The sequence below is a fragment of the Pelophylax lessonae genome, assembly GCF_965119305.1.
Source record: "Pelophylax lessonae genome assembly, chromosome: 13".
Taxonomy (NCBI): domain Eukaryota; kingdom Metazoa; phylum Chordata; class Amphibia; order Anura; family Ranidae; genus Pelophylax; species Pelophylax lessonae.
Genome location: NC_138780.1, coordinates 6,263,816 through 6,286,428, shown reverse-complemented (window position 1 = coordinate 6,286,428; position 22,613 = coordinate 6,263,816). Strand labels below are relative to the sequence as shown.

General features: G+C 45.0%; 1 protein-coding gene across 2 annotated transcripts; it reads right to left on the bottom strand.

The window, feature by feature from the left end:
- Positions 1-4,791: 4,791 nt before the first annotated feature.
- Positions 4,792-22,104, bottom strand: PPOX (protoporphyrinogen oxidase; the record flags this gene model as incomplete). 2 transcript variants are annotated; one of them, XM_082275171.1, is made up of 12 exons in its annotated part: positions 4,792-4,943; positions 7,927-7,969; positions 10,017-10,166; positions 10,322-10,435; positions 11,528-11,646; positions 13,431-13,491; positions 14,161-14,354; positions 15,633-15,777; positions 16,268-16,400; positions 17,921-18,036; positions 21,750-21,884; positions 22,018-22,104. In XM_082275171.1, the coding sequence occupies 12 exons, from the start codon at positions 22,102-22,104 to the stop codon at positions 4,813-4,815; spliced, it is 1,428 nt and encodes a 475-aa protein (XP_082131297.1). In that variant the 3' UTR covers positions 4,792-4,812. The 2 variants fall into 2 exon arrangements, with proteins under 2 accessions (XP_082131297.1, XP_082131298.1); XM_082275172.1 differs by having other exon boundaries at positions 14,161-14,351.
- Between the last annotated feature and the right edge of the window lie 509 nt (positions 22,105-22,613).

Genomic DNA, 22,613 nt, shown 5'->3' with positions numbered 1-22,613 from the left:
CCCCCCCTTCTAACTGGTCCTAAAACTGCCCCCCCCTTCTAACTGGTCCTAAAACTGCCCCCCCTTCTAACTGGTCCTAAAACTGCCCCCCCTTCTAACTGGTCCTAAAACTAACCCCTCCCAACTAGTTATAGAACTTCCCTCTCCCCCCCCCCCACACTGCTCCTAAAACTGCCCCCCCCGTCTTACTGGTCCTAAAACTAACTCCTCCCAACTAGTTATAAAACTGCCCCCCCAACTGGTTCTATAACTGCCCCTCCCCCCTCATAACTGCTCCTTAAACTGCCCCTCCCCCTCATAACTGCTTCTAAAACTGCCCCCCCACTGCTCCTAAAACTGCCCCACCCCCTTCTAACTAGTCCCAAAACTAACCCCTCCCAACTGTACCCGCCAACTGCTCCTAAATCTGCCCCTTCCCTTTTCTAACTAGTCCTAAAACTAACCCCTCCCAACTAGTTATAGAACTTCCCTCTCCCCCCCCCCACACTGCTCCTAAAACTGCCCCCCTGTCTTACTGGTCCTAAAACTAACTCCTCCCAACTAGTTATAAAACTGCCCCCCCCCAACTGGTTCTAAAACTGCCCCTCCCCCCCTCATAACTGCGCCTTAAACTGCCCCTCCCCCCTCATAACTGCTTCTAAAACTGCCCCTCCCAACTAATCCTAAAACTGCCCCTCCCCCTTCTAACTGGTCGTAAAAATAACCTCTCCCAACTAGTTATATAACTGCCCCCCTCCCCAACTGGTTCCAAAACCGCCCCTCCTAACTGCTTCTAAAACTGTCCCTCTAACTGGTCCTAAAACTGCCCCCCCCCCCTAACTGGTCATAAAACGGTCCCATCTGTACCATATAATTAGCTTTGGCCAATCACAGCAAAAGACACTGAATGAACCAGTTTCATTCAGTAAAAATTGTTGCTTATACCAATGAAATTCATAATGTGTAAAAAAAAAAAAAAAAAAATCCTGATCACTTCCGTATAGTAGGGTGTTAATATGGTAACACTGTATTGCTCTGGTTACAGTGTGTTAAAAAAAAAAAAAAGTTAAAAAAAAAAAAAAATTTCAAATTTTTCTTTTAACTTTTTTTTTTTTTTTTTTTAAAGAAAAATTTGAAATTTTTTTATCCCCCCCCCCCCCATACTATCACCAGGTAGTGTCCCTGATCACCGCCACACCAGTTATACGATGACACTTTTTTTCCAAATAATTGTGAAAAAGATTTATAACTAAAAAAACTGGACTCTAAAGAATATTCACTGATTTTTGTGTTCTTTTCACAAAAGAAATGGAGCAGAATACATTTCGCCCTAAATTTATCAAAAACATTTTCCATCTTTTTTTTTTTTGTTTAGCAAAAAGAAAAAATAATAATCCTGATCACTTCCTCGGAGTAGTAGAGTGTAACTATGGTAACACTGTATTGCTCTGGTCAGTGTGCTTAGAAGAAAAAAAAAAAAAAGGAAAAACAAAAAATAAAAAATTTTTTTTTTTTCGCTCATACTATTTTATTTTTTTCCCCATACTATCAGCAGGTATTGTCCCTGATAACCACCACACCAGTTATATGATGACACTGTACGAAAAAAATTCATTGTACCTTTTATTTTAATTACATTTTCCAAATAATTGTGAAAAAGAATAACAAAAAAAACTGGCCCTGCCTCTTACTAAATACCAAAGTTTGTGGACTCTAAATATACACAGACTTTTGGTTATTTTTACAAAAGTAATAGAGGAAAAATACATTTTGGCCTAAATTTATCAAAAACATTTTCCATCTTTTTTATGTTTATTTAGCAAAAAAAAAAAAAAATCCAGATCACTTCCCCAGAGTAGTAGAGTGTAACTATGAACATTGCATTGCTCTGGTTAGTGTTAGGAAAAAAAAAAAAAAAAACACAAAAAAGGAAAAAATAAAAAAAAGAGAAAAAAAAATTATTTTCGCACATACTATTTTATTTTTTTCCCCATACTATCAGCAGGTATTGTCCCTGATAACCACCACACCAGTTATATGATGACACTGTACGAAAAAAATTCATTGTACCTTTTATTTATTTTAATTACATTTTCCAAATAATTGTGAAAAAGAATAACAAAAAAAACTGGCCCTGCCTCTTACTAAATACCAAAGTTTGTGGACTCTAAATATACACAGACTTTTGGTTATTTTTACAAAAGTAATAGAGGAAAAATACATTTTGGCCTAAATTTATCAAAAACATTTTCCATCTTTTTTATGTTTATTTAGCAAAAAAAAAAAAAAAATCCAGATCACTTCCCCAGAGTAGTAGAGTGTAACTATGAACATTGCATTGCTCTGGTTAGTGTTAGGAAAAAAAAGGAAAAAAAAAAAAAAAAACACAAAAAAGGAAAAAATAAAAAAAAGAGAAAAAAAAATTATTTTCGCACATACTATTTTATTTTTTCCACCCATACTATCAGTAGTTAGTGTCCCATAACCACCACACCAGTTGACACTGTACTAAAAAAAAAAAATTTACTTTTTTATTTATTTTAATTACATTTTCCAAATAATTGTGAAAAAGATTTAACTAAAAAACTGGCCCTGCCTCTTACTAAATACCATAAAGTTTGTGGACTCTAAACATACACCGATTTTTGGTTATTTTCACAAAAGTAATGTAGCAAAATACATTCTGGCCTAAATTTATCAGAAACATTTTCCATTTTTTTTTTTTTTTTTTTTTATTTAGCAAAAAAAAATAATCCTGATCACTTCCTCAGAGTAGTAGAGTGTAACTATGAACATTACATTGCTCTGGTTAGTGTTAGGAAAAAAAAGGAAAAAAAAAAAAAAAACACAAAAAAGGAAAAAAAAAAAAAAAAAAAAAAAGAGAAAAAAAAATTATTTTCGCTCATACTATTTTATTTTTTCCCCCCATACTATCAGTAGTTAGTGTCCCATAACCAACACACCAGTTGACACTGTACTAAAAAAAAAAAAAATTAACTTTTTTTATTTATTTTAATTACATTTTCCAAATAATTGTGAAAAAGAATAACAAAAAAATGGCCATGCCTCTTACTAAATACCAAAGTTTGTGGACTCTAAATATACACAGACTTTTGGTTATTTTTACAAAAGTAATAGAGGAAAAATACATTCTGGCCTAAATTTATCAAAAACATTTTCCATCTTCTTTTTTTTTTTTTTTATTTAGCAAAAAAAAAAATAATCCTGATCACTTCCCCATAGTAGTAGGGTGTTACTATGGTAACACTGTTAAAAAAAAAAAAAAAAAAAATGTGACAGTGCAATTGTCATTCAAAGTGTGACCACGCTAAAACTGGTCTGGGCAGGAAGAGGGTGAAAGTGTCCGGTATTGAAATGATTAATATATATTTATTTGTGTGATTTTTTATTTTAGGGACCCCTTTGTAATGTTTTGTGACAAACTTTTTTTTTCCTAAAAGGTACAAGAAAAACTCGAACACCGGTAAGTAGCTTTTATTAATTTAATATTGAAATTTTGTATTTTAGTAACACTCGGGAGTTCCTGTGCAAAGCGAGAATCGGGGGCCCCTTGAGAACCCCGCCACGGCTCTGATTTATTTTTTCCAATTTTTTTAAATTTTCAAAAAAAAAAAAAAAATTCCTTGTATTTTAAATGCAAGGTCCATAAAGCACCTCTCAGCTCCGATCTGAGAATCGGGGGGGGGGGGGGGGGCCTGAAAAACCCCAACATGGCTCTGATTTATTTATACCAATTTTTTTTTCCCAATTTTTAAAATTTAAAAAAAAAAAAAAAAAAAAATTCCTTATATTTTAATGCAAGGTCCATAAAGCACCTCTCAGCTCTGATCTGAGAATTGGGGGCCGCTGAAGAACCCCACCATGGCTCTGATTTATTTATACCAATTTTTAAAATTTAAAAAAAAAAAAAAAAAAATTCCTTATATTTAAATGCAAGGTCCATAAAGCACCTCTCAGCTCCGATCTGAGAATCGGGGGGGCCCCTGAAAAACCCCACCATGGCTCTGATTATTTATTCCAATTTTTTTTTTCCAATTTTTAAAATTTTCAAAAAAAAAAAAATTCCTTGTATTTTTAAATGCAAGGTCCATAAAGCACCTCTCAGCTGAGAATCGGGGGGCCCCTGAAGAACCCCACCCTGGCTCTGATTATTTATACCAATTATTTATTCCAATTTAAAAAAAAAAAAATAATAATTCCTTGTATTTTAAATGCAAGGTCCATAAAGCACCTCTCAGCTCCGATCTCGGAATACGGAGTGCAGATCTTCATAGGAATTCTGACTGTTGCCCTTATTACTGCTTGATGCAAGCTAAAATCTGTCAAAAAAAAGCTTGTTGGGGGTCCCTTTCACACTTATGTGACCCAAAAGTCCCACAATTTTGACTGGACTTGAAGCAATGACTATGTCTTGGGACCACAAAATGCATTAAAATCGTCCCAAAGTAGTGCAGGGACTACTTTAAAGTCATACAAATATGAACGGTACTCATTGGAAATCAGAGAGTACGACTTGTCGTAGGACTTCGCAGTCCCAAACCGCAGGACGAGTCCCACAAGTGTGAAAGGGGCCTAAAGTAAAAAACTTTCAGACTGGAGATGAAAGGTGCTTGAAAATGTATCCACCACAGTGGTAGCCAATAGAGTCAGAGTCCTGGCACAGCCGGTAGGTGGCCCATGTAGGCCATCGGTTGGGTGGACGGTTATCTAAGAACAAGGCATTGTAACCTTTGGTGTGGAAGGTCTCCTGTAGAGAAGTACGGCCTGGACCCAGGAGGGGATTGTTCACCCATCTAGGACACGCCCTCTCTGCTAGCATCCCGTCAGGCCTTGGACAGACTTTTTGGCGTTGAAGATGCAATCGTTGACGGAAACGCCGCGATACGAGGCTCCGATGAGACTGAGAGGAAGACGGTGCTGGTCAATGTAGGAGAAGAGGTTTTCTGAAGGAAAGAGAGAAGACTCGTAAAATTACAGAAAACTCAACTAAACCCAGTTCTGAATCTGTAGCTTTCATTATGGGAAGCACTGGTGATCCTGCCACAAATATCCTTGTTCCGGCTCTTCCCATTATAGGGTGACAATGCTCTGTCCATGCTATTCGCTGGCCTTTGTAGTCACCTTCTGACTTGTGCCCCCTGGTGGAGGCTACAAGCAGCAGTGATGGAGCTCGGACTAAGATCTAAACCAGGGGTCTTCAAAATTACGGCCCTCCAGTTGTTCAGGAACTACAATTCCCATCATGCCTAGTCATTCATGTCTGTTACAATGCCTCATGGGACATGTAGTTCAGCAACCGCTGGAGGGCCGTAGTTTGAGGATCCCTGATCTAAACCCACGTGTGTGAGCCAACCAATACACAGTGATAGATACGCTATATTGTCAAAAGTTTTGGGACACCTGCCTTTAGACGCACATAAACTTTAATGGCGTCTTAGTCCGTAGGGTTCAATATTGAGTTGGCTATACACAGTAATAGATACATCCGGATACAACAAACATTGGGGAATCTCCATACAACGGCCATGGAATCTCTTAGTATTGTAGGGATGAAGACTGGACAGGCAGGTTGGCCCCTGTTGATTTTTCTCTGGGGCCCCTTTATATAGAATTACAGCTCTATTGCCTGACGGTGAACTTTTCACAACAATACAGTTACCCTGTAAAGTCAAACTAATTATAATATGATCAGGTAACTGCCCCACCCCCGCTAATCCGGTCAGGTAACTGCCCCACCCCCGCTAATCCTTAATACCCCGTCTGACTGGGTGACACCTCACCCTTAGGCAGCATACACCATGAGAAGATGGGACGGGGTGAGGAGACTGATGGGAGTTATGGAAAGTCTATCCGCTGCCAAAACTTTGTTTTTGTAGGGAGTGGATTAAACCCTCGTCACACCTGTGGGAGGAGGGAGGAAGCAGGAGAAAGGAGGAAGCAGGAAGAAAGGAGGGAGGGAGAAAGGAGGAAGCAGGAAGAAGAAAGGAGGAAGAAAGGAGGGAGGGAGGAAGAAGAAAGGAGGAAGCAGGAGAAAGGAGGGAGGAAGCAGGAGAAAGGAGGGAGGGAGGAAGAAGAAAGGATGAAGCGGGAGGAAGCAGCAAAAAGGAGGGAGGGAGGGAGGAAGAGGGAGGAAGGGGGAGAAAGGAGGGAGGGAGGAAGAAGAAAGGAGGAAGCAGGAGAAAGGAGGGAGGAAGGAAGAAGAAAGGAGGAAGGGGGAGGAAGGAAGCAGGAGAAAGGAGGGAGAAAGGAGGAAGCAGGAGAAAGGAGGGAGGGAGGAAGAAGAAAGGAGGAAACAGGAGAAAGGAGGGAGGAAGCGGGAGAAAGGAGGAAGCGGGAGAAAGGAGGAAGCAGGAAGGAAGAAGAAAGGAGGAAGCAGGAGAAAGGAGGAGGAAGGAGGAAGCAGGAGAAAGGGAGGAAGAAGAAAGGAGGAAGCAGGAGAAAGGAGGGAGGAAGAAGAAAGGAGGAAGCAGGAGAAAGGGAGGGAGGGAGGGAGGGAGGAAGAAGAAAGGAGGAAGCAGGAGAAAGGAGGGAGGAAGGAAGAAGAAAGGAGGAAGCAGGAGAAAGGAGGGAGGAAGCGGGAGAAAGGAGGAAGGGGGAGAAAGGAGGAAGCAGGAAGGAAGGAGAAAGGAGGGAGGAAGAAGAAAGGAGGAAGCAGGAGAAAGGAGGGAGGGAGGGAGGAAGGAGGAAGCAGGAGAAAGGGAGGGAGGGAGAAAGGAGGAAGGAAGAAGAAAGGAGAAGGAAGCAGGAGCAAGGAGGAAGCAGGAGAAAGGAGGGAGGAGGAGAAAGCAGGAGAAAGGAGGGAGGAGGAGAAAGGAGGAAGCAGGAGAAAGGAGGGAGGAAGAAGAAAGGAGGAGGAAAGGAGGAAGCAGGAGAAAGGAGGAATCAGGAAGGAAGCGAGGAAGCAGGAGGGAGAAAGGAGGAAGCAGGAGGGAGAAAGGAGGAAGCAGGAGAAAGGAGGGAGGGAGGAGGAGAAAGGAGGAAGCAGGAGAAAGGTGGGGAGGGAGGGAGGAGGAGAAAGGAGGAAGCAGGAGAAAGGAGGAAGCAGGAGAAAGAAGGAAGGAAGGAGAAAGAAGAAGAATGCTTTGATTTATTTCAGCCCAGCATGCTCTAAGAGATCACGAGCCAGAGAGGACAGGCATTCTTCAAGGGAGCGTACAACGGCAACTATGCATACTCCCTTTACTGTCCCTAACTAGTAATTACCACTAGACAGGGGTGTCAATCTCAGCATCACCGTGGGCCACTTCACCATTAGGTTGTATCTGTAAGACTAGATGTTCCTCCCTTACATCCCAGTGCACCCATTTACCTTGTGCTGCTACCAGGAAGAAGCTGGGGGCAGAGCTGGGAAGCAGAAAGTTCAGGGTCTGGAGGAGGACCAGAGGAGGGCTGGAGTCAGCTATTCGGAGGCAGGGACAAGGGGGTGCAGGATCTGTAGAAAGAGTGCTGTCCTCCTTTCTGCTGCCGACTGCTGAGGCCAGGAGAGACGAGCCTCTCCAAGGCTGCATGAAGATGTGCAGGTTCTGGCAGAGGAGTATTGTCCTCCACTCTGCTGTCGATCGCTGAGACAAGGTGGGGACAGAGAGGAGGGGTGCCGAAGATGCCGAATAAACGTGTGGGCATATGAAATGGCCTGGCAGGCTGGATTCGGCCCGCAAGCCATGTGTTTGACACATGTGCACTAGACTATGCATACTCCCTCTAGTGTCCACATCTGGTAATTACACCTAGATTGTACATACTCCCTCTAGTGTCCACAGCTGGTAATTACAACTAGATTGCACATACTCCCTCTAGTGTCCACAGCTGGTAATTACAACTAGATTGCACATACTCCCTCTAGTGTCTACAACTGGTAATTACAACTAGATTGCACATACTCCCTCTTCTCCCCCACAAGGCACACAAATCCAGAAATATTCTTACCGATGTGTTTCCAGTGTCCCAGCGTATACTGAGGAATACAGCTCTGCCAAAGGAATGAGAGAGAACATTTTGTAATGAATAACCGTGCTAGCCCAACACTTAATTCACCAGTGCTCTTAGAGCAGTGTTAGGCCCTCCGACAGGTTTTTATATTCTGGTGAAAAGAACAATTAATACAAAGATACCATTGCTATTAATGCATGGTAAATAATAATTAATGCATGTTGGTAAAAAATGTCCAATCTTTATAATGACATCATATTTGAATAAATCATCGTCATCACAACTGAAGTTTAATTCTCTTATATTTTGCCTTCGCCGGTTCCTCCCTCATCAACATGCTAATTTAAATATTAAATAAACCCGTTTCCTTTTCATTACATACCTTTTTTTATCCCTGCTGATGTCATCACTGGGTCTCTGTGTTTATACAGGCAGATCATGGCTGGTGGGAGGAGCCAACTGGCCGCGGTACATAGCTTTCTGAAAACATCACAGCACCCTGACTCAGTCCTCCCCTCTCTCAGGAGCCCTCAGTCCTCCCCTCTCTCAGGAGCCCTCAGTCCTCCCCCCTCAGGAGCCCTCAGTCACCTCCCCTCTCAGGAGCCCTCAGTAACCTCCCCCCTCAGGAGCCCTCAGTCACCTCCCCCCTCAGGAGCCCTCAGTCCTGATGCAAGCAGTGGGAGGAGTTATGCAAATATCAAAATGCCTTGATGGGCGGGTGTCAGTCTGGAGAAGTGGGCATTCCTAGGCAGGCTGTATTTGCATAGGTAAAGCCCACATGTGATGCTGATCCTCCACAACTGGAATCCAATGAATGGAAGGGGCAGGGCCAGGGACTTTCAGGTCGGGGAGGAAAGACCAAGATGATGCTGGTCGTCCTCCAGCTAGGAAATTAGGCAGAGCTCTATATGACTCTCTGTAGCTTCAAATGAACACTGTGAGAAGCTCACAGTGGGCAGAGGAAGACATTTACCTCCAGGAGAAGAGCTGGCACACCTAGAGCAGCGATGGCGAACCTTGACACCCCAGATGTTTTAGAACTACATTTCCCATGATGCTCACCTACACTGCACAGATCATGAGCATCATGGGAAATGTAGTTCCAAAACATCTGGGGTGTCAAGGTTCTCCATCACTGACCTAGAGGATGGAGGTCAGATCTAAATAGTGACTTACAATTGCCATTCCTTAATAGAAGCTGTACAACATTAACATCTGCTGCCCATTCCTTAATAGAAGCAGTACAACAGTGACACCTGTTGGCCATTCCTTAATAGAAGCTGTACAACAGTGACACCTGCTGCCCATTCCTTAATAGAAGCTGTACAACAGTGACACCTGCTGGCCATCCCTAATAGAAGCTGTACAACAGTGACACCTGCTGCCCATTCCTTAATAGAAGCTGTACAACAGTGACACCTGCTGGCCATCCTTAATAGAAGCTGTACAACAGTGACACCTGCTGGCCATCCCTAATAGAAGCTGTACAACAGTGACACCTGCTGGCCATCCCTAATAGAAGCTGTACAACAGTGACACCTGCTGGCCATCCCTAATAGAAGCTGTACAACAGTGACACCTGCTGGCCATCCCTAATAGAAGCTGTACAACAGTGACACCTGCTGGCCATCCCTAATAGAAGCTGTACAAATGTGACACCTGCTGGCCATCCCTAATAGAAGCTGTGCAACAGTGACACCTGCTGGCCATTCCTTAATAGAAGCAGTACAACATTGACACCCGCTGGCCATGACAGGAATCTACAGTTACTGTACAATTTGTATTATTTATACACGGCTCTGCCAAGGAACGTCTGTTCCTCCAATTATTCTCTTAGGCCTTTGCTAAGAGTAATATGAAGTGTAATTGCTCACCTCCTGGAAATGCCATTTACCTGGCTGTCAACTGGAATGCGTATGCAGCAATTCTGGATCTGCATACTTGAGGCCGAGAAGGAACCAACAGCACAGGAATCGGTAGGTCAGCCAGGGAACTAGCATTTTCAGAAGGAAAGAATAACAGTAGTGTTTTCTGTATTTCTATGAGCACAGGTGTCCATGAGCTCCCCCCCCCCACCCTTCCTCTACCTTATTGATGCTGACGATGGCTCTGCTGGGCTTTCCCTTCACTCCGAGCTGAGACGCCGCCGCCGCAGTCGCCAGACTCAAAATTCTCTCGGGATGAACAGACTCCGGGTCCCCCAGGCTGCTCTCAAACCAGGCACCGCCCAGCATCACCTGAGGAACAAAAAAATGGATGTCACCCCTTCGTCATTTCATGGAAAGGGGGGGGGGTGTAACATATTGCAGAAGGAAGGCCTCCAGATTTTTATGGGGAGCTACAAATCACAGCATGGAACGTGAGCTCTGGGGCCAAAGACAGGTCACGTTACCGTTAGTCTGGTAGACGTTGATCCTTTCCGATTGTGTTCTGGATATGTGAGTGAGTCGTACACAATCCCCAGCAGGGCGGCGTCCTCAAAGGATGGGATGAGATGACCAAAACCCTGCAGGGGGGAAGGGAAGAGAAGCCTGAGAGGAGGGCAAAGCAATGGCGGACGCAATTATAATGGTTAATTTACACTGTCATAGAATGGATGCTGGATCAGGAATTTATCAAGGAATCACATCCCCAACAATCATATATTTACCTCAAAAATCGTCATTATATATATATATATATATATATATATATATATATATATATATATATATATATATATATATACACACATACACATACATATATATACATACATAATACACACACACGCATATATATATATATATATATATATATATATATATATATATATATATATATATATATATATATATATATATATATATATATATATCTCTATATCTCTATATATATAAATAAATGAAATATTCTATGTTCTGATGTGACAAACATCCAAATAATCAGGACTTCCTCTATTATGCATGGTTGTTATATTGTTAGCGCCATCTGGTGGCCACAATAGTTTTTTTTTTTTGTTTTCCTGACTGCGGAAAAAAAAAATGCATTATGGCCACTAGGTGGCGCTGACAATATAGGAACTACACATATTGAAGAAAATATGGCAATTTTCTTCCTGATTGTGCGAATATTTGCTGTATCAGAACAACAAACATTTTATTTACAGACCCCTTCGTGTTCTGCCATGTCATATAAATACCTCCCGCATTATCCTCAACTACCAGTTATATTGATTTAAAATCCCCCATTGCCTGTATGATGGAATGCCTGGAGGGGAGAGGAAGATTACAAAAAGCTTTGCTCCCGCAGTACATCAGCTTGCCTGGAGTGGCGCTATTTACACACATACACCATTATTTATTTTTTGGCTTGTTTCACACTAGTGTGACACTGAAGTTGCATGATCTCCAGTGCAACTGATGCGACTTTACACTCTCTGGCATTCAAGTCACACCAAAGTAGTGCAGAAACCTTTTGCAAAGTCGCTGTGACTTTAAGTGGCATCAATCAGAAAGGGTGCCCCTGGGCTGCGACTTGTCATGCGACTTTACGTGTCCAAAGTCGCAGCAGTGTGAATGGAGCCTAAAGCTGCGAGCGGAGAAGCGAAAAGACTCACGGATACAGGTAAAACTTCTCCATCGTACTCCAAATTCACAACCGCCACATTGGCCGCGCTCAGCTGACGCAAAGTGTCCGCCATGGGCTTGGCGACCGGGTCCAGCAGCCTGCTCAGAGCTGGAGACAAGAAATAAAAAAATGATATATGGTGGTTGGGGGTTCAGGTCACATGACCATTGTAGAAAAAGCACATCGAATAGCAATTGACGCAGCCTATGCGTAAATTATATGCAACTAGAAATGTGCGCTTCGTTTCCTTCCGAATTTAAATTCGGAAGATTTTTTTGTTATTCGTAAATTTGCATACATCCGAATTTCTGAGTAACTAAAATTTCTTCTGAATTTTAATTACAATAGTAATGAATTTTAAGTAATCAAAAATTTCGGACAAAATTTTAATAGTTCTCAATATTTTTCTAATCAAATTTGAAAAGTTTTCAAATCGAATTCAAAATAGTTTTTAAATCAAATTTGAATTTCTAAAAGGAGAATAATAATAATAAAAAAAAAAAAAAATAGAAAAAAAATAAATATAATAGAATTTAGTAGAGTAAAACAGAACAGGATATAAAATAAAATAAAAAAAAAAAAAAAAAAAAAAAAAAAGGACAAAATATAAAAGGAATAAAGTAAACCAGAACAAAAAAAAAAAAAATAGAAAATAAAAAGAATAAAATAAAACAGAAAACAAAGGAATAAAATAGAAAATAAAGTAGAGTAAAAAAAAAAAAAAAAAAAAAAAAAAAAAAAAAAAAACGAAAATAAAAGAATAAAAACAGAACATAATAGAATAAAATAAAAGAGTAAAAGTACAATAAAATTGAGGAATTAAAGAATAGAAAAAAAGAAATACAATATAATAGAGTAAAACAGGACAGAATACAATATAAAGGAACAGAACAAAATAGAATAGAAAAAAAAAAAAAAAGGAACAGAATAGAAAATAAGAATATAGTAAAACAGAAGAAAATAGAAAACAAAGGAATAAAATAGAAAAGAATATAATAGACTAGAAAATAAAATAATACAATATAGTAGAGTAGATAATAGAACAGAAAAAAAAGGGACAGAATATAAAATAAAGAAAAACAGAACAAAATAGAATAAAAAATAAAAGGAATGAAATAAAAAAAAAAAAAAAAAAAAAACACAAAATAAAAGAATAGACTATAATAGCGTAAAACAGAACAGAAATATAAAAAATAAAAGAATATAAAAACATAGAATAGAAAAAAGGAACAGAATAAATAGAAGAATATAGTAAAACAGAAGAAAATAGAATAGAAAATAAAGGAAAAGAATAGAATGAAATAAAATAAAAAGTAGAATAGAAAAAATTACAAAGAATGTAACCATCTTCTGAAATTCAAAATTTCGAAGGGAATGAATTTGAATAAAAAAAGAATAGAAAATAAAATAAAATAGAAATAGAATAGAACAATAGAAAAGAATAGAATGTAATAGAAAGAATATAACAATATAACCGTTTTCTGAAATTCAAATAGAATAAATTCGAATTGGAATCTAATAGAAAATAACACAATAGAAAATAAAGAAATAGAATAGAAAAAAAAAAAAAACAGTAGAATAGAAAGAATATAACCATCTTCCAAAATTCGAATTTCAAATAGAATAAATTTGATTTCGAATGGAATTCAAAAAATTTGAAATAGATTCGAATAAAGGAAAAAAATTCTGAAAACTAAATTTAACAAATTTATGTAAATAACAAACTGAATCGAAACCTAACACATTTTTTCGATCTGCACACGTCTATATGCAGCCATTTTTAGGAGGACCGGTCACAGGAGCTGTACAGACACCTATCCCAATTTTTCTAAATCTGACCTCCGGCGCCCCCTTCCAGCCATGTACAGGTGAGACGCCTCTGCTTGTATTACCTGCTGCTGGGACCGCGCTGAACACGTGATCGGCTGTGATGCTGCCATTAGGGACTTTTATCTGTTGAAACAAAACAGGCCTCTGATTATTCTTTCACTGCATCATATTATTATTAATAATATAATTATTCTGCATTTTTAAGATGCAATTTAACAAGCCCCAAAAAAACACGATCAAAATGAAAGAACAAAATACAGTAAAATAGAATAAAAAAAAAAAAAAAGGGACAGAATAGAAAATAAAAAGAAGAAAAACAGAACAAAATAGAATAATGAAGATACAATGAAAGAAAGAAAGAAAATAAAAAGAAGAAAAAAACAGATCATGCAATAAAATGGAATAAAAAAGGAAAAAAAAAAAAAAAAAAAAAAAAGGGACAGAATAGAAAATAAAAAGAAGAAAAACAAAACAAAATAGAATAAAAAAAAATCAAAGAACAAAAAACAGTAAAATAGAATAAAGAAATAAAAGAACAAAAATAAAATAAAATAGAAAAGAAAAGAAGGTCCACTAAGAGCCACAGATTGATGAAAATAAGAAACCTGGGGTGATGAAAATAAGAAACCTGGGGTTATACTGCCACCTACAGGAGAAATGGACACTAGGCACTTTGGAAACTGAAGGCCGGCCCCCTTGGGGCTATAACCCCTCCCACCTGCTCCAAACCTTTCCTGCACCAATAGGAAACAAATAAAAACAGAATATTTGCTCTGTTTATCATCCCCGCACCTTCCAGCCATTGTTGGGGGTCCTCTCCATGGCCTCCAGGGGGGTGTCCTTGTGTATCTCCACCCCCCTCTGCTTGAGGTAATCCTGCAGAGCGTCACTAAGCGTCTGCATCCCCCCGCGCAGCGACCACTGGCTCCAACGCTCCTTCTTGGCCTTTTGGATGAGAGGCGTGTCCAACTCCGGGGTCTTCTCTGCTGAAATACGACACCGCTCAGGAATTAGTACCGTCTATGGAAGAACCCGGAATGGTGGGGGAAAAAACACAGAAGCAGCAAAAGATCCTTGGGGGAGGGACATTTAAAGGGGGTGTGGCCAAATTAAAGTGGGTTAGGCAATAAGATAAATCATTCATTGGTGGTTAGCATGGCCTCCAAATAATGCTTTCCTTACATTGGTGGTCAGTGGGGAGCCCCAGTAACATCTCCTCGTACATTGGGGGTCAGTGAGGAGCCCCGGTAACATCTCCTCTTACATTGGTGGTCAGTGAGGAGCCCCAGTAACATCTCCTCTTACATTGGTGGTAATTGGGGAGCCCCAGTAACATCTCCTCTTACATTGGTGGTCAGTGAGGGGCCCCAGTAACATCTCCTCTTACATTGGTGGTCAGTGAGGAGCCCCAGTAACATCTCCTCTTACATTGGTGGCCAGTGAGGGGCCCCAGTAACATCTCCTCTTACATTGGTGGTCAGTGAGGGGCCCCAGTAACATCTCCTCTTACATTGGTGGTCAGTGAGGAGCCCCAGTAACATCTCCTCTTACATTGGTGGTAATTGGGGAGCCCCAGTAACATCTCCTCTTACATTGGTGGTCAGTGAGGAGCCCCAGTAACATCTCCTCTTACATTGGTGGTCAGTGAGGGGCCCCAGTAACATCTCCTCTTACATTGGTGGTCAGTGAGGGGCCCCAGTAACATCTCCTCTTACATTGGTGGTCAGTGAGGGGCCCCAGTAACATCTCCTCTTACATTGGTGGTCAGTGAGGGGCCCCAGTAACATCTCCTCTTACATTGGTGGTCAGTGAGGAGCCCCAGTAACATCTCCTCTTACATTGGTGGTCAGTGAGGGGCCCCAGTAACATCTCCTCTTACATTGGTGGTCAGTGAGGGGCCCCAGTAACATCTCCTCTTACATTGGTGGTCAGTGAGGGGCCCCAGTAACATCTCCTCTTACATTGGTGGTCAGTGGGGAGCCCCAGTAACATCTCCTCTTACATTGGTGGTCAGTGAGGAGCCCCAGTAACATCCCCTCTTACATTGGTGGTCAGTGAGGAGCCCCAGTAACCTCTACCCGTCACATGGCTGTGATTGACAGATCCCACCATTGTAGGACACGCCCCCTCCAAGATATATAGTGCAGTGGGGCTTATTGGAAAGCAGGCGAGAAGAAAGTGGGAGGGACTTGGATGCATTTATTTGTGGGAGGGACCACATGGTGACATCTGTATGAGAAGATGAGGAGGAGTCGATCACTCACCTCTGCCCGTCGCCATACCCAGGATGACCGATCTCTTCCGTGCTTCCGCATCGTGCAGGAAAGGAAAGCAGGAGCGCAGGCTGAGCTTCCGACAATCACCGGCAAATACGCCGCGGCACAAACTGTCCACCACAATGTCCGCCAGCTGCAGGGGAGAACATCAGCAAATCACCATTTATTCATATAGAGGAAGGAGCAGAGTCCTCCAGCAGTGCAGAGTATTTCAGGAGAGGAGAGTTATAGAGGGAGGAGCAGAGTCCTCCAGCAGTGCAGAGCATTTCAGGAGAGGAGAGATATAGAGGAAGGAGCAGAGTCCTCCAGCAGTGCAGAGTATTTCAGGAGAGGAGAGTTATAGAGGAAGGAGCAGAGTCCTCCAGCAGTGCAGAGTATTTCAGGAGAGGAGAGTTGGAGGAAGGAGCAGAGTCATCCAGCAGAGCAGAGTATTTCAGGAGAGGAGAGTTATAGAGGGAGGAGCAGAGTCCTCCAGCAGTGCAGAGTATTTCAGGAGAGGAGAGTTGGAGGAAGGAGCAGAGTCCTCCAGCAGAGCAGAGTATTTCAGGAGAGGAGAGTTATAGAGGAAGGAGCAGAGTCCTCCAGCAGTGCAGAGTATTTCAGGAGAGGAGACCTTCTCTTACCTCTTCCCCGAAGCGGCGTGTGAAGAATTGATGGACGCTCTCATCCTCCTGGGATCCACGGGGGGCGGTCAGGTCCTGCAGGCCGCAGAGGAAGAACGGTCTGGAGAAGGGGGGGATGGTACGGAGGACCCCCCTATGATGGAAGAGGAAATAAAGCGGTCAGTGAAGTTTCCTCTTATTAGAGAGTTGCCCCTTGAAGGTCGGACATTCCATTATTTGGAGGATGCTGGAGGGTAAATCATACGTATCCCATCCCCCGCACATCCTGTACCTCTGAACACACCCCCAGTGCTCCCCCCTGTGCCCTGTACCTCTGAACACGCCCCCTGTGCCCTGTACCTCTGAACACACCCCCAGTGTGCCCCCCTGTGCCCTGTACCTCTGAACACGCCCCCTGTGCCCTGTACCTCTGAACACACCCCCAGTGTGCCCCCCTGTGCCCTGTACCTCTGAACACACTCCCAGTGTGCCCCCCTGTGCCCTGTACCTCTGAACACACCCCCAGTGCTCCCCCCTGTGCCCTGCACCTCTGAACACGCCCCCTGTGCCCTGTATCTCTGAACACACCCCCAGTGCGCCCCCCTGTGCCCTGTACCTCTGAACACACCCCCAGTGCTCCCCCTGTGCCCTGTACCTCTGAACACACCCCCAGTGCGCCCCCCTGTGCCCTGTACCTCTGAACACGCCCCCTGTGCCCTGTACCTCTGAACACACCCCCAGTGTGCCCCCCTGTGCCCTGTACCTCTGAACACACTCCCAGTGTGCCCCCCTGTGCCCTGTACCTCTGAACACGCCCCCTGTGCCCTGTACCTCTGAACACACCCCCAGTGCGCCCCCCTGTGCCCTGTACCTCTGAACACACCCCCAGTGTGCCCCCCTGTGCCCTGTACCTCTGAACACACTCCCAGTGTGCCCCCCTGTGCCCTGTACCTCTGAACACACCCCCAGTGCTCCCCCCTGTGCCCTGCACCTCTGAACACGCCCCCTGTGCCCTGTACCTCTGAACACACCCCCAGTGCGCCCCCCTGTGCCCTGTACCTCTGAACACACCCCCAGTGCTCCCCCTGTGCCCAGTACCTCTGAACACACCCCCAGTGCGCCCCCCTGTGCCCTGTACCTCTGAACACACCCCCAGTGCGCCCCCCTGTGCCCTGTACCTCTGAACACACCCCCAGTGCGCCCCCCTGTGCCCTGTACCTCTGAACACACCCCCAGTGCGCCCCCCTGTGCCCTGTACCTCTGAACACACTCCCAGTGTTCCCCACCTGTGCCCTGTACCTCTGAACACACCCCCAGTGCTCCCCTCTGTGCCCTGTACCTCCGAACACACCCCCAGTGCACCCCCCTGTACCCTGTACCTCAGAGCACACCCCCAGTGCACCCCCCCTGTGCCCTGTACCTCTGAACACACCCCCAGTGCACCCCCCCTGTGCCCTGTACCTCTGAACACACCCCCAGTGCTCCCCCTGTGCCCTGTACCTCTGGACACACCCCCAGTGTGCCCCTCTGTGCCCTGTACCTCTGAACACACCCCCAGTGTGCCCCTCTGTGCCCTGTACCTCTGAACACGCCCCCTGTGCCCTGTACCTCTGAACACACCCCCAGTGCCCTCCCCGTGCCCAGGTGTCTCCCTGCCCCCCTCCAGGTACTCACCCCAGACTGGAGGGCAGCTTGTGCAGCTTCTTGTGGACGTAGAGGTAACGATTCTTAGCGGCGGGGTGACTCCTCGGGATTGCGATCAGATCGCTCTCCAAGCCGAGTTCAGACACCTAGGAGGGAAAGTGTAGAAGTCAGTCAAACTAATCGGGCAATGGGTTTTTAACCCCTTCATGACTGCCTAACACATATACAAGAGGGCGGACTTATAACCTCCCCACACGCATCATTGGGCAGTGTCGACCGAGCGATCGGTCCAGATTAATGATCGCTAGCCAGCGAGACTGGCTCCTGATCATGTGACCATTGTCCAATCACAGTGGTCACACAATCGGCCAATCTTTCCCACCCCACAAGGCATTCAGAGCTTTTTAAAGGGACGCCGAGGAGGGTGGGAAGGGATAAACGAGCGATGGGCGGCACAGTGGTGTAGTGGTTAGCACTTTCATCTATCACAGGGGTGGGAAACCTTTTTTCTGCAGAGGACCATTTGGGTATTTATAAAATCATTTGGGGGCCGTACAAAATAATTACCTTAAAAATGTGCCTGTTATATATATATAAGCGCTGCGCAAACTGTTGGCGCTATATAAATCCTGTATAATAATAATAATAATAATAATTTGGTCAAACATTTAATTAACTCACCCCTAATGTGAGGTCTGCAACTGCTTCTCTTTGGTGAGGTGTGTGATGTTAGCTGGTATTGATGATGTTGATGAGGTTTGCTTTGGTCAATCTGGAGCATAGTCCACTCTTTGTGGTGGTAAGTTTTGAAAAGAACTCCTGGTGGGTACAGCTGGCTGGTAATGCTGTGGGTACTGCTGGCTCAGGCTGCTACTGTGCTGTGGGTACTGCTGGATGGTACTGCCCACTCAGGCTGGTACTGTGCTGTAGGTACTGCTGTCTCAGGTTAGTACTGCTGGCGGGTCCTGCTGGTTCAGGCTGGTACTGCTGTGGGTACTGCTGGCTAATATTGCTGTGGGTACTGCTGGCTCAGGCTAGTACTGCTGGCTCAGGCTGGTACTGCTGGCTCAGGCTAGTACTGCTGGCTCAGGCTGGTACTGCTGTGGGTACTGCTGGCTCAGGCTAGTACTGTTGGCGGGTACTGCTGGCTCAGGCTGGTACTGCTGTGGATACTGCTGGCTAACATTGCTGTGGGTACTGCTGGCTCAGGCTGGTACTGTGCTGTATGTACTGCTGGCTGGAACTGCTGTGGGTGCTGCTGACTCTGGCTTGTACTGCTGTGGGTACTTCTGGTTCTGCTGTGGGTATTGCTGGTTCTGCTGTGGGTATTGCTGGCTCTGGCTGGTACTGCTGTGGGTACTGCTGGTTCTGCTGTGGGTTTTGCTGGCTCTGGCTGGTACTGCTGTGGGTACTGCTGGTTCTGCTGTGGGTATTGCTGGCTCTGGCTGGTACTGCTGTGGGTATTGCTGGCTCTGGCTGGTACTGCTGTGGGTACTGCTGGTTCTGCTGTGGGTATTGCTGGCTCTGGCTGGTACTGCTGTGGGTACTGCTGGTTCTGCTGTGGGTATTGCTGGCTCTGGCTGGTACTGCTGTGGGTAGTGCTGGCTCTGGCTGGTACTGCTGGTTCTGCTGTGGGTATTGTTGGCTCTGGCTGGTACTGCTGGTTCTGCTGGCTCTGGCTGGAACTGAGGAGGTATTGCTGGCTCTGGCTGGTACTGCTATGGGTACTGCTGGTTCTGCTGGCTGTGGCTGGTACTGCTGGTTATGATGTGGGTATTGCTGGCTCTGGCTGGTACTGCTGGTTCTGCTGTGGGTATTGCTGGTTCTGCTGTGGGGATTGCGGCCTCTGGCTGGTACTGCTGTGGGTACTGCTGATTCTGCTGTGGGTACTGCTGGTTCTGCTGTGGGTATTGCTGCCTCTGGCTTGTACTGCTGGTTCTGCTGTGGGTATTGCTGGTTCTGCTGTGGGTATTGCTGGCTCTGGCTGGTACTGCTGTGGGTACTGCTGGTTCTGCTGTGGGTATTGCTGGCTCTGGCTGGTACTGCTGTGGGTACTGCTGTGGGTATTGCTGGCTCTGGCTGGTACTGCTGTGGGTACTGCTGGTTCTGCTGTGGGTATTGCTGGCTCTGGCTGGTACTGCTGGTTCTGCTGTGGGTATTGCTGGCTCTGGCTGGTACTGCTGTGGGTATTGCTGGCTCTGGCTGGTACTGCTGTGGGTACTGCTGGTTCTGCTGTGGGTATTGCTGGCTCTGGCTGGTACTGCTGTGGGTACTGCTGGTTCTGCTGTGGGTATTGCTGGCTCTGCCTGATACTGCTGGTTCTGCTGGCTCTGGCTGGTACTGCTGTGGGTAGTGCTGGCTCTGGCTGGTACTGCTGGTTCTGCTGTGGGTATTGTTGGCTCTGGCTGGTACTGCTGGTTCTGCTGGCTCTGGCTGGAACTGAGGAGGTATTGCTGGCTCTGGCTGGTACTGCTATGGGTACTGCTGGTTCTGCTGGCTGTGGCTGGTACTGCTGGTTATGATGTGGGTATTGCTGGCTCTGGCTGGTACTGCTGGTTCTGCTGTGGGTATTGCTGGTTCTGCTGTGGGGATTGCGGCATCTGGCTGGTACTGCTGTGGGTACTGCTGATTCTGCTGTGGGTACTGCTGGTTCTGCTGTGGGTATTGCTGCCTCTGGCTTGTACTGCTGGTTCTGCTGGTTCTGCTGTGGGTATTGCTGGTTCTGCTGTGGGTATTGCTGGTTCTGCTGGATCTTAGTGCCCCCTTAATGCAGAGTGATTAGTGCCCCATCAATGCAGACTGATTAGTGCCCGGGAATCAGAGCGCCTCCTGAATCCAAAGAGCAGGGTTCTTCTGCTTACCCGGCGCGGGCGCTCTCATACGAAGTCACGCCTCCTGGACCGACTCCTATGATAGATGTCACCACTGTGCTGTCTATCATAGGTAGGAGACGTGACTTCGTATGACAGCAGCTCGCCAGGTAAGCAGAAGAACCCTGCTCTTTAGTAATCAGGAGGCGCCTGCCCTCCCCTTCCTCTCCGGAGGCAGCCTAATGGTAGGGCCGGCCCTGGGCACCCCCGCCCAGGATCGGCCATGCAAAGCGGGGACAGTGTCCTCAGTCCGGGGACGCCTGGTCACCCTAGCACAGGGGGCCGGATCAGATGACTTTGTGGGCCGCATATGGCCCGCGGGCCGTAGGTTCCCCACCCCTGGTCTATCAGGAAAAGGGTCGCTGGTTCGAATCCCAACCCCCCCCCCCGACACCACCTGCATGGAGTTTGCATGTTCTCCCTGTGCGGGTTTCCTCCGGGTACTCCGGTTTCCTCTCACACTCCAAACACATGCTGGGAGGTGAATTGCCTCCGGTCTAAATTGTCCCTACTATGTATATGAATGCCTGTGAGTTAGGGACCTTCAATTGTAAGCTCCTTGTGGGTAGGGACTGATGTGAATGTACAATGTATATGTAAAGTGCTGCGCAAAATGACAGCGCTATATAAGAACCTGAAATAAATAAACTAATAAATAATAAGTCGTGTATTACATCCAGTTGGGGTCCTGACATTGTCGCTTGGGAAAGGCAGCAATTTATTTATTATGATTATAATATTATTATATTTATATTATAGTTTTCATTTATATTATTTATTACAGGTATTTACCGTATATCGTGTCCAATATTTACATTAATAATATGTCATAATATATTTAATGTCGTATTTTGCATACACTTGGGGTCCTGACACTGTCACTTGGGACAGGCAGCTCATTTATTATATTATAGTTTTATTATAATATATTGTAATAATATTATACCTATATTCTATTTGAATTGCTCAGTTTTGCTCCGGGGACTCACCATACACAGAGAGTTTTTGCCCACCACCCCTGCTGGGCGCATGCCGCGGGGGCCGTGCTCGAATACAGCGCCATCGTCTGTCCGCGTGGAGTGCATCCATCCCCCGAGCCTGGAACCGCTCTCCAATAAGATCACCTGAGTGAGACAACAGAACCTCTATGAGGACCCCGCCATACATCCCATAGAGAAGAACAGAGGCCCAGTGACGGGACCCCGGGGGTGGAGTCTAATTATCAGGCACACGATTGGTCAGATTTGGGATCCTCACCTTGGACACTTTGGCATCTTTCACCAGGTGGTAGCAGGCGGTCAGCCCACTAATACCGCCCCCCGCGACCACAACCGTCCTCTGCATCCCCGATACCGACCCTGCCTGGAGACAACAACACCGTTATATCATCTGTATGGGGGGAGGGGAGGGAGCGATGTTCTGCAGATCGGGGATACAATGTAACGATATGAAGAGACGGGGGATACAATGTAACGACAGGAAGAGACGGGGGATACAATGTAACGATAGGAAGAGACGGGGATACAATGTAACGATAGGAAGAGACGGGGGATACAATGTAACGATAGGAGGAGACGGGGGATACAATGTAACGATAGGAAGAGGCGGGGGATACAATGTAACGATAGGAAGAGGCGGGGGATACAATGTAACGATAGGAAGAGGCGGGGGATACAATGTAACGATAGGAAGAGATGGGGGATACAATGTAACGATAGGAAGAGACAGCGATACAATGTAACGATAGGAAGAGACGGGGGATACAATGTAACGATAGGAAGAGACAGCGATACAATGTAACGATAGGAAGAGACGGGGGATACAATGTAACGATAGGAAGAGACAGCGATACA